The sequence below is a fragment of the Eriocheir sinensis genome, chromosome 47, assembly GCF_024679095.1.
Source record: "Eriocheir sinensis breed Jianghai 21 chromosome 47, ASM2467909v1, whole genome shotgun sequence".
Taxonomy (NCBI): Eukaryota; Metazoa; Arthropoda; class Malacostraca; order Decapoda; family Varunidae; genus Eriocheir; species Eriocheir sinensis.
The window spans coordinates 6,470,694-6,483,029 of record NC_066555.1 but is presented as its reverse complement, the minus strand read 5'-3'; the positions used below and the strand labels follow the sequence as shown (position 1 = coordinate 6,483,029).

Genomic DNA, 12,336 nt, shown 5'->3' with positions numbered 1-12,336 from the left:
ACAACGAGATTTTCATACGAGTTTAGTGACTAGTCTATGTCATTTCGCTTTTTATATACTTTGGAAACGGATACAGACAAGCAAATAGACAGACAGACATACAGACAGACGGACAACGACGAAAACATATCTCCTTCCTCGAGGCGGGCGATAACTAATAGCCGAGCGTCCGCCGCAGCACAGGCAGGCACCTGATGCTGGCCCACCTGTCCGGGCACGTGTGTTAACAGAGGTGGCATTAGTAGTGGTGGTGGTGGTGGTTTTGATAGTTACAGTAGCAGCAGCAGTGGTGGTAGTAGTAGTAGTAGTAGTAGTAGTAGTAGTAGTAGTAGTAGTAGTAGTAGTAGGAGGAGGAGGAGGAGAAGGAGTAATATTAGAAGTAGTGGTGGTGGTGGCGGTAGTGGTAGTAAGGGTGGTGCTGGTAATAGTAGTGAGGGTGGTGGTAGTGGTCGCTGCAATAGTAACAGTTTAGTAGTAGCAGAACCAAGGTAACAATAACAACAACAATCACTACTACTACCACTACTACTACTTATTATTATTATTATTATTATTATTATTATTATTATTATTATTATTAGTAGTAGTAGTAGTAGTAGTAGTAGTAGTAGTAGTAGCAGCAGCAGCAGCATCAACAACAACAGCAACAATAGCAATAACAACGACAATAATAATAATAATAATAATAATAATAATAATAATAATAATAATAATAATAATAATAATAAGTGATAATAACAATAACATTTTTTTATTAATAACAGTACTTTGATAATATATATAACAACCGCGGCGAGTGCCAGAATTGAGGGTTCTCGGTAGCGTCGGCGCAGCCTGTTTAGAGGAATCAGGAGACAGTGTCCGCCGAACATTCCGTTCCCCGCCAGCGCCACGCCCCGTCCCTGGCGTGTCAGCAGCACACTCAGGCCGCACGACACCCTGGACTAACGACGTCGCCACGCATGCAGCAATACAGAGCAAGGAGAGGCCACGTGCGTTCTGTGCTACTTACCAGACGATTTAGCAGCAACTATTTCGTTCACGCAGCAGAATCGCGTGAACCGTTCTCTCCTGAATCTCTCCGCCGACATGTTTGGATGACTTCCCGGAGTGTGGCAAGGGCCGGAATGTGGGTCATCGCCGGGTTTCCGACGGCTGCAGCGGCTCTGATGCAGCCTTGGAGTGGCCCGGCGCTCCTGTCGTGATATTCCTTGCGTGTAAACTACTTTTCTTGTACAAAGCTGCCTTAGAGGTGCACAAGTATGTGGTCTGGCTGGCCCATTCACATTCCTGGTGGATGTGGATGTAGCCGGTGGAAGGCGTGTGCCCGCTCTGGTCTTTGAAGTTCCTCGCGACGTGTAATTCGTCTCTAACCTTTTAAGAAGCCTCTTGGAAGCGCCGCCACGAACCCTCTTGAGTTGCTGCTCTACTGGAGGCTCCTCTTCGCGTTATTGCCCTTCGTGGCAAACACATTTCCAGAACGCTGAAAAAGTGAATGCATTTTTACTTCGTATAATGAATTCTAGAAGACTTTACATAATTATTATTATTATTATTATTATTATTATTATTATTGTATCATTTAGATTTTTTTGTCCCTCACAATCATAAGTTTGAACATTTATGCGTTGCGGACTGAATCGTTTATAGGCTGTGCAGGCTTTTAATATGTATGAGGCGGAGGCTCTGTTTTGTATTTACCATGGCGGCTAACGTTTACCTACCCAATATAAAATTGTAAAGTTTTCCCACCGCCAACATGACACAAGAAGAAGTTAAATGCTATCATCCTCGTGGATCTCATTTGTGCTAAGTGATGCAAATTGATCTAGCACAAAACGTGTTGTTCCTGAATGCGAGGAAAGGTTAAGCATGTTTTCCTTGCCGCCCGGCGTGACTCAGGCGTCGGCGGCCTCGGCTGGCCTTTGTCGGCCGTGCTGCGGCGTGACGGCCCGCACGCTGCGAATCAGCCCGTGCTGCAAGGGTGGCCTTCTGTAATTACTTTCATTGGCCGTGCGAGATCAGGATTACCAAAACTCTTAATTACATTCACGCTCTTTTTTATGCTCGCGCCAAGGTACGTACACCAGTAACGCGCCCTCTTCGTACGTCTGCCCTGGGAGGTCTGCGTTGCGCGTGGAGCACTGGGGGGCAGCACGGGCCGCATACAACGCTTGGGTCATATACCACGGCACCCACTATAGATTAACTTCACCTGCGCCACCAAACGGGCTGGGTCGTCCAAGAGGCCCCTTAAGAGTGCCTGCCGGCGGTGTGGGCAGCACTTGGAAAAAAATCTTATCCCGACATAAATGGGGTCGATGTTGTTTATCATCCTCCACCACTGAGGTTTGTTATATATTTTATACAATCCATCCATCACCTTCTCGTTCTCCGCTCCTCCGTACACCCTGTACTTTCATTCTCATTACTTGATTTACAACAGACTGCTCCACATAATAATTTCCTTTAGTTAGAAAAATACTCGTCTTACTTTTCTAGAACATCGATTGAGTTAAGTAGAAAGTATCCTTGATTACTGCATAATTAATGAACTTTTCATTTAGAGTAATTGTTAGTTAAAGAGATGTGATTATATTTTTTTATGTAGGATATTAAACTGATGAGCAAAAATGATTTTTTCAAAGACTATACCTTTTGAGTAACAGGTACACAATTAAAGCTACACCAGTGCAATAAAGTAAGGCTCGACAGAAGACTATAGAAGCAGGTTACAATTCCGCGCGTCCCAAAGTTTCCGGGCACTCGATATAGAGTTATGAGAAAACTACAACAACAGCAGGCGGCTTGCGGTGCTGTGTAGGCAGACGAGGGTGCTGCTGCGTAAGAGAGCCAGCGGCGGTGCTCTCTCTCTCTCTCTCTCTCTCTCTCTCTCTCTCTCTCTCTCTCTCTCTCTCTGCAACATGGTAATAATTTTTTTTAAGCTCCCAAGCCGTCCAGGTCTATTTTATGAATAATTTACAAACTATTTCATCGGCAGTTTTCGTAATAATGAATGCAGAGCCAAAAGTGACCCAGTCACTGAAGACTCACCACAATCCCTGTAGTGCCGTGACAGGTATTCTACTTCCGTAAAAAAAAAAGTTTTTCACCATCGCCAGCCCACAGCGACACACCTACAGGTTTTTCACAGTACCAGGAACGGCAGACACGCTACGCACCTTTTATGTTGTCCTTCCAATGTCCACAGGCCGGCTATCGGACTGGGCTCCGGCGTGGGCGTGGCCTGGCTGGTGGTGGAGGCGGCCAGCGCGAGGGACACGGGCCTCTACTTCTGCCACGCCAGCAGCCCGCTTGGCTCGGCTCCCCCTGTGGTGACTCGCCTGGTGGTTCAACGTACGTGTACACGCCGTGCTTGTTCAGAGAGCAGAGAAGGGGACGAGAGCATTGGAAATATACGATAATAACTCAAAGATATCAGAGAACAAAGAATATTAAATTGCAATAGTGATGAAAAACAAATACTTTAACTCATGAATTAAATAACAGAGAAACGGACGATGAGGACACAGCGGGGTACACTGAGACACTTTTCGACAACGTCACGGTATGCACGATATGTGCGTGGGAGTCACTTGAGTTCTCTCCATCTTTTATATTTCTTCTAACACTTCTCTAACACAGATTCTGCCTTATCTTTAGAGCCAGCAAAGATCATCTCAGACGGTGATGCTGCTACCAAACCAGCGAGAAAGGGCGGCAGCCATGCCTCCTGGGCCGAGGTGGGCGGCACCGGGCGGCTGGTGTGCCGGGTGCGGGCCGCCCCGCCGCCCACCTTCGTCTGGAGCAGCTCCAGCGACCTCATTCTGCTGAACAGCGACAAGTACACCATCCACGAGCCTCAGGTAACTGTATCCCGCACCGTGCACTCCCTACTGCCTCACAAGGACATTATGTGTGCCTCTGTACAGTACACACCTGCCATGCTCCAGATAGACAAAACCTTCCTTGCGAAGCGCAAAAAAACTTTATCCCGGACCCACTTACAGCTCGGGTGTCCCTGACAAAAACGTCTTCACGAGCATCGCACGCTTAAGTTTCTTCCTCCTGACGGGAACACAAACTGTTTGTGCTCCGCGTAAACACATTTCTCTTATCTCCTAGTAAAATGGACTGTCTGTGGCCATTAACACACCATGGCCATCACACACACACAAATGTGTGTCCTGAGCAGAACATGCTTGCCACGCTCAAAATAATATTAGCACCCATACTAAACAACAACAAAAAATACGCACGTCCCTCATCCTGGACTATTCTTCCTCACAAGAACGTTCTTATTTTGTGTCCGCGACCAAAACACGTATAACCAAGATCTAAGGAAGACTTAATTCGATCTTGCGTATACCATGATTCAGGTAAACATGCCGCTGAGTATAAGGTACGTAAACGTGTGTTACTGATCAGTAAACACACCAGAGTCCCCGACCAGGACACACCTGTGTCCCGGACCGGTAGACTTGAATGCATTTGTAATATGGACACAAACACTCACGCCACAGTGACTGCGACATCTGTGGCCACACACAGTCAAGGTGACACAACCCTCGCCTGTAACAATGACCTGCCCCCTCCACGTGTGCCACCACACGTACTTTTCGCTCCCTCCCCAATGTGTGCACCTGTAATAACAACACCTGTTGCTACACTCAGTTCCGTGACCTTTACTCCTCTCTGCCGCAGCTGACGGATGGGCTGGTCACGTGGGCGTCCGTGCTGGAGGTCACCAGGATTCGTCACCAGGACTACACCAGCTACCGCTGCTCCGCCCACAACGCCCTAGGCTCAGATTCCGTGTTGGTTCACCTCAGGCCACCCAGCCGCCCGCTGCCGCCCCTCCACCTCAAGGTGAGTACCCTCGCGACGCCGCTGCGGCCATTCATGTCCTGACACGATCCTTAAACGACTCGTGCCACGTGTTCACGAGGCGCCTATCCTTCTAACCAGGTGGCCAATGTGACGGCACGGGAGGTGTGGCTCACCTGGACCCCCAACCTGGAGGGCGGCGCCCCCCGGGGCTACACTGTCAGGTACCGGCCCGTCAACAGCTCGTCCTACCAGGTAAGGCATCACGTGCGGCGTTATGGCTGGCTGAGGCCGTGCCGTGTTGACATTTAGCTCCAGGAACAGCAAGTGAAACAAATTATTAGGTCACTACACCTTCATGTACCTAAGTACAAGAAAGGTTGATTGATTGATTGATAACTTAGGCGCAACTGAGCAGAAAATGGTGGTGCAAATTAACAAAAAATGGACGATGAGGAGACACGATACAGACAGAAGACTGCATTGAGTGCGGGAAAACTGTGAATGCGCTTCTGTTATCCCGCTCCTCCTCGCTGGCCGCTGCACGAGACAATATTCCTAGGCGCTACAACGGCTTGGCCAACTTGGCACCGTAGAGTTAAATAATGGAAATAATTTGAAAAAGTAAAGTATGAAAATACTTCAAAATGTTATAAACTTATTGGCGGTTGAGAAGTTCGCTTCTATAAAACTTCGAGCCTCACGTCCCTGAAATTGACATTTCTGTCGCCATCAGAGAGAAACTTCATTCTTCCCTGGACACTGGGAGAGGTAAGGCCCAAACAAAGCTTCCAGTCTTGGGCACTTCACCAGTGAGTGGCAACGGTCGGTGGGGGCGGCTGCTGAGGAATGGTGTACGTGTTGTTGCTAATATTTTTAAGAGGACTGAGGGGAACAGTCTGCTACTGTCTTCGCGGTTACCAAAAGCTCCACTGCTTAGAATACTATGCATTAAAATGAACGGGACTGCACGTCACAGGGGCGAACATTAAGTCGTCTCCCCCACAGCACCTGGAGGTGGAGGGCGGCCTGACCTCGGTGGCGCGCCTCCAGGGCCTGGAGCCCGGCCGGCAGTACACGGTGGGCGTGCAGGCGTCCAGCCCACACGGCCGATCTCACTTCGTCAGCCACGCCGTGCTCACCTGGCCAGGTGAGTTGAGTCCTCGTGCTGTGTGCTGTGCTGACACGTCATGTGTGTTGTGAACTTACGCCCTTGTCTGTGACCCGTTCAGTCACCACTATTGCTGTATGCTGACGTCCCCTCTTACACACTGTGCTGACCCGCCACTCTTTCTCGCCGCCGCAGGTCGCGACACGGAGCCGCCCACCAGCTTCCAGGGCCTAGCGGGCGGCGGCGCCGCAGTGACCAGAGGGAGGGGCGTCGGGGGCGGCGCGGATGGGATGGGGCAGGGTGGCGGCGGCGCCTCCAGGCTGCCTCGCTTCATGCTGCTACTCCTCACGCTGACGGGCGCCGCGCTGCTGCTGCTCAACCTCTCCATCATCACCTGCTTCGTGCGACGCAGAGCCGCCGCTGCCGCGGCTGCTGCCGCCGCAGCAGCTGTTACTACATCAGGTAACAGTTTCATCTAATAGTGCTTGAATGTTTATTATATATATCATCATGCCAATCACTGTGTCTAAACCTACTTTGCTGCGGCGTTCATTTCAGTGTCAGACAAGAGGTCGCCCACACTGGGGACTAAGGAGGGCTCGCCCGCCACACTGCCGGGCACGCTGAACTACCAGTCTCTGTTGTCACTCACGGCGCTGTCCCCCGCGGGACACCAGCAGTCGCCCACCCTCGACCAGGTTTGTTTCATCTGCTCTAAGCACCAGTTCATAAGTTATTGAAGCTCTTCTTATATATCAAAAAGAAATAACTACAGAGCTTTCCTCACAGTGTTGCTGAGTGTCCACTTTACTGCCACGCACAGGTGGACAGACAAAACCTCTGTGGGAACGGTGGCTTGGCGTCTCCTCCCCCCGCCGTCGCCGCCGCCACCATGCCCGTCACCACCACGATCACCACCACGCAGCTGTCGCACCATAACGGCGGGGTCATCACAACTAGCAGCACGTTCATCGCTCTCAGGACGACTTCTCCCCGCACTGTCTCGTGGGGAGGACGCTCTGACGGAGCTGCACATCAACTTTCTGCTGGCCCCAACACTTCTGCGGAAACTAATTTTGGAGTTCCGGCTTCTATTACTGCCGCTTCCTCTGCGGAAAGTCCCAAGATTTCTCGGAGTCTGCATATCACCGGAGGTCTGCCACAAGGGCCTGACGTTTGTTTGGTTACTCCTGGTGCCTACGACGACGTGTCTGGTCGCCTGAGGAGTCCTCAACCGCCGTCGGAGGACCAAGTGTCTATCAGCTCCTTCAGAAGTAGCAACATGGAAAGTTCCAGCGTGTGTTCCTCTCAAGGGCTTTTCCGTCCACTGTCGTCGCTCAGAAATCTTGATTACCTGCAGGAGGCACCGGAAATAGTGCAGGATGCCGTCAGGTCCCTCCCACAGCCTCACAACCCGACCCACCGCTCCCCTTCGCCAGGCAAGGACCGCTACGGCCCCGAGGATTCGCAGCCCACACACTACTCCAGCTTGAGTCCCTCGGGGCTCCTCATGGCGGGCCCGCACCTGTCCAAGCCAGCCTGTAGCCTTATCTCCTTCACAGGTAATGAGAGAGAGAGAGAGAGAGAGAGAGAGAGAGAGAGAGAGAGAGAGAGAGAGAGAGAGAGAGAGAGAGAGAGAGAATGAGTGAGAGAGAAAGAGTTAAGGACATAATAGGAGAGAGAACGAGTGGGAGAAAAAGTTAAGGACATAATAAAAGAGAATGATTGGGGGATGAGAGGATGACGATGAGTGAGGGAGAATGACAGAATGATTCCGAGACAGAGAAAGTGAATGAGAAAGTTAAAGAATGAGTGAGAAAGAGAAACAACATGAGAAAAAGAACTTGAAGGAAAATGATAAAGAATGAGTGAGAGAATGAGAGATTAAGTGAGAATGAAAGAGATAAACATTCATTCTCATCTCTAGCATTCTCTTTATCTCTCATTATCTCCCTTAGTCTCATTTTCTTTAATTCTCCATCGTTCTCTTATGCTCTCATTCTTCTTCATTCTTGCACCTTCGTTAAGTTTCTCTCATCCATTTCGAATGAGAGAAGGGGGAGAGAATAAGCGAGAGACAGTGACAGAATGACAGAAAATGAGTGAGGTAATGAGAGGGAGAGAATGATTGAGAATGCGTGAGACAAATGAGTGAGAGAGAATGAATGCAGACGAATGAAAATCTCTCTTGAATTCTTCCCCTCATCCTCTTCCACTCACCTTTCCTGTCACTCTCTTTAATTCTCTCATTTCCTCTTTCTCCCCTCTCATTCTCTCATTATCTTTCTCTCCTCTCCTCTCATCTCTCTCTCTCATCTCTCTCTCTCTCTCTCTCTCTCTCTCTCTCTCTCTCTCTCTCTCTCTCTCTCTCTCATTTACTCATTTTATCTCATTTTCTCTCCCTCATTCTATCTCATTTACTCATTTCTTTCTCTCATTCTATCTCATTTACTCATTTCTTTCTCTCTCTCATTCTATCTCATTTACTCATTTCTTTCTCTCCCTCATTCTATCTCATTTACTCATTTCTTTCTCTCCCTCATTCTATCTCATTTACTCATTTCTTTCTCTCCCTCATTCTATCTCATTTACTCATTTATTTCTCTCATTCTATCTCATTTACTCATTTCTTTCTCTCATTCTATCTCATTTTCTCTCCCTCTTTCTATCTCATTTACTCATTTTCTCTCCCTCATTCTATCTCATTTTCTCTCCCTCATTCTATCTCATTTTCTCTCCCTCATTCTATCTCATTTACTCATTTTCTCTCCCTCATTTTATCTCATTTACTCATTTTCTCTCCCTATCTCATTTACTCATTTCTTTCTCTCATTCTATCTCATTTACTCATTTTCTCTCCCTCATTCTATCTCATTTACTCATTTCTTTCTCTCATTCTATTTCATTTACTCATTTTCTCTCCCTCATTCTATCTCATTTACTCATTTCTTTCTCTCATTCTATCTCATTTACTCATTTTCTCTCCCTCATTCTATCTCATTTACTCATTTCTTTCTCTCATTCTATTTCATTTACTCATTTTCTCTCTCATTCTATCCCATTTACTCATTTTCTCTCCCTCTTTCTATCTCATTTACTCATTTCTTTCATTCTATCTCATTTACTCATTTCTTTCTCTCATTCTATCTCATTTACTCATTTATTTCTCTCATTATCTCATTTACTCATTTTCTCTCCCTCGTTCTATCTCATTTACTCATTTTCTCTCCCTCGTTCTATCTCATTTACTCATTTTCTCTCCCTCATTCTATCTCATTTACTCATTTTCTCTCCCTCATTCTATCTCATTTACTCATTTTCTCTCCCTCATTCTATCTCATTTACTCATTTTCTCTCCCTCATTCTATCTCATTTACTCATTTCTTTCTCTCATTCTATCTCATTTGCTCATTTTCTCTCACATCATTACATCATTCTATCTCATTTACTCATTTTCTCTCCCTCGTTCTATCTCATTTACTCATTTTCTCTCCCTCATTCTATCTCATTTGCTCATTTTCTCTCACATCATTACATCATTCTATCTCATTTACTCATTTTCTCTCCCTCATTTTATCTCATTTACTCATTTTCTCTCCCTCATTTTATCTCATTTACTCATTTTATCTCTCATTCTATCTCATTTACTCATTTCTTTCTCTCATTCTATCTCATTTACTCATTTCTTTCTCTCATTCTATCTCATTTACTCATTTTCTCTCCCTCATTCTATCTCATTTACTCATTTTTTCTCCCATTCTATCTCATTTACTCATTTTATCTCATTTACTCATTTTATCCCATTTACTCATTTTCTCTCTCTCTCTCTCTCTCTCTCTCTCTCTCTCTCTCTCTCTCTCTCTCTCTCTCTCTCTCTCTCTTATTCATTCTAAGTGACATAATGAGTGAGAGAGAAGGGGGATGATAAAGAATGTAATAAAAATAAGAGAAAGAATGAGGGATTGAGACAAAGAATGAGACAAAGAGAACGAACACATGAGAATAAAAGAATGAGAGAGAACAGACTAATACGTAACTAGAATAATTTCTGTGCTCACCAAATTCTGAACAAAATTACAGTCCTGACGATTTGCTGCACTTGGTCCCTGAAGAAAATGTACAGTCGACAAATAAAGTATCGAACACCCTGCTCGGTTGAATAAAATTTGAGCGAAATCTATAGACTGTGTGTTGTGTTGGTTAGGTGGGTACCACTGGCTAGAGTGTAGCCATGGTACCCACCTAACCAAACCACGCGTATAGATTACGCTCAAATTCTATTCAATCGACCCATGGAAGTCCGATACATTTATATGTCGAATGTACTGTATGCAGCTATGCAGAGTGCATCTGCATGCGTGGCGTGCATGTTTGGGTGTGCATGCGAGTGCATGGTTATGGTCTACATGCTTCATCTATTCCCCCGCTTCTTACGAGGCCTGGTTCTCTTCCTCCAGGTGCGCGTGGAGCGAGTCGCTCCCACTCCTACACTCCCCTCGCAGCCAGACGCCTCACACCCACCAAGGTCCCCTGCCCCCGTCCGCCTTCCCGCTCCAGCGAAGGAGCGGCAGCTCAACACGAACATTTCGAGTCCGCAAGCACCTCCGCAGCCTCCAGTCCAGGTGACTCCAAGAGGCCTAATCAACACACGAGAAAAAGTTCCCACGATTTCGTTAACTCAACGAAGAAGAATGCCGCAGACCCAAAAACCTCGACTATGCCCAGAACCTTAAAGTGTGCCACGAATACTGTGCTAGAGAATGGCTGCTCCGGGAACTCCTTCGTCAGGAGTCCGGTGTCTGAGCAGTCCTTCACGTTAGCCGCCAGCAGCGGAAGCGAGTCGCCTGTTGTGGTGCAGGCCGCTGCTTCCTCCTCCCTCAGCCCACAGGAGGCACAACAGGTGGCCCAGGAGGGAGCAGACGACCCCCTGCAGGAGTTCAGCGGCTCCTCCGGGTACAACAGCAGCAGTCCGGATCAGGACATTACCAGAGATCCGCGGGCTGTGGCTTTGTGGTCTGAGAAGGCGACGGAGGAAGGAGACGGACCGAGCAGCAGAGAGCCCGAGCAGGGAGAACACTGATAGTGGTGCCATCGCCTGGGCCGCGGCAGACACCTGGGGACGCACGGGTGAGTTTGTGGCTGAGCAAAGGCATCGCAGAAGCTCGAAAATGTAATGATTGAAGGTTTGTATTTAGTGAAGCGGTAGGTTAGCAAACTATATTTTACAAAAAATCGGAATTATAAATGTATAGGTTGCATCTAAGATTGTATGGCTGTTATTTCTGTATTACCATATACCTTAAATTATATATTATGGGTAACCTGTGCCCTGTAAATAAATCATATACATAACATGGAGGCAAGTGCCATTGTGTGGGAAAGGTAATAAAGACTTTCTAATTTTTTACATTAATTTGTGTTTCTTTTTACCTTTCACGTAATTAACTCTCAAAATATTAATTGGTGCAACCCCCCCCCCCCACCCCGCCCTTACAGGTCCCCTAACACACACACACACACACACACACACACACACACACACACACACACAAAACCTATCTTTATGGTAATGAGATCAAGGCCTGAAAATGGGCTGTCTCACCCCGGGCGTCTCCGAGTCTTCATTTCCATGCGGGCCTCGCGGAGAGGAGCGAGCCGCGCGGTGATCACGGTGAACCTGCTAACAACCTCCCTTCACCTGCTCAACACCTAGCACGGCCACGGGTTATTGCTCCTTTCTACTACACGCCATTACACTATCAGGGCAAGGAACACATCCACCTCAATGTAATCCCTACAGTGTATTGATTTAAGCCACGACTCAAATACAGGTGCTAACTACCTTCTCCCTTCACCTGTCTGCCATCCTCCAGAGCCGCGATATTTTGTTTCTCTCTCAACACGGTATTACAACAACGAAAAAGAGATCCCATTCACAGGATAGCAACAGAGCCCTTCTTTATTTTCTTCTTTCTGTGCGGCTTAACAGAAACAGGAAATAGATTACGTGCACCTTAGCATAATTCTGAAAAATAGTGATTCAAGTTGTTTTATTGATTTCACGGCATTCATGTACGGGCTGAGTGGTGGCTGGAGGGAGACTAACTTAAAGCCTGTCACCCACAATAGAAAACGACCTGTCTTGGCCACGGCTCGCGCCCTCATCTCCAGCACGAAAAAAGAACCGAAGAAAAAGTTTGTTCAGGATATCCCGGATTTAGCTAAGCTCCCCTTGAACGTGGGACGTGATGGGAGTACATGCCGCAGGGAAAGGAAAATCTCTATCCAATGTATTTCAGTTACTTAAGCTTATCGATAACATGAACGTGGCGTGAGTACAAACTATGCAGAAAGGAAAGCTGTCCAACACATTTCAAAGTTGCCTACACTTGCCAGCA

The 12,336-nt window shown here is 47.2% G+C and overlaps 1 protein-coding gene across 2 annotated transcripts in view; it reads left to right on the top strand.

Annotated features, from left to right (window-relative positions):
• Positions 1-11,338, top strand: part of LOC126981305 (nephrin-like) — a 167,864-nt gene extending 156,526 nt beyond the window's left edge. For both annotated transcript variants that reach the window (XM_050832235.1, XM_050832234.1), the window contains exons 16-24: positions 3,212-3,357; positions 3,664-3,866; positions 4,705-4,869; positions 4,969-5,082; positions 5,836-5,977; positions 6,134-6,400; positions 6,497-6,636; positions 6,762-7,500; positions 10,396-11,338. In XM_050832235.1, the coding sequence (XP_050688192.1) occupies positions 3,212-3,357; positions 3,664-3,866; positions 4,705-4,869; positions 4,969-5,082; positions 5,836-5,977; positions 6,134-6,400; positions 6,497-6,636; positions 6,762-7,500; positions 10,396-11,018 (2,539 nt within the window). In that variant the 3' untranslated portion in view covers positions 11,019-11,338. The remainder of the gene's footprint in view (positions 1-3,211; positions 3,358-3,663; positions 3,867-4,704; positions 4,870-4,968; positions 5,083-5,835; positions 5,978-6,133; positions 6,401-6,496; positions 6,637-6,761; positions 7,501-10,395) is intronic.
• The last annotated feature ends 998 nt before the right edge of the window (positions 11,339-12,336 follow it).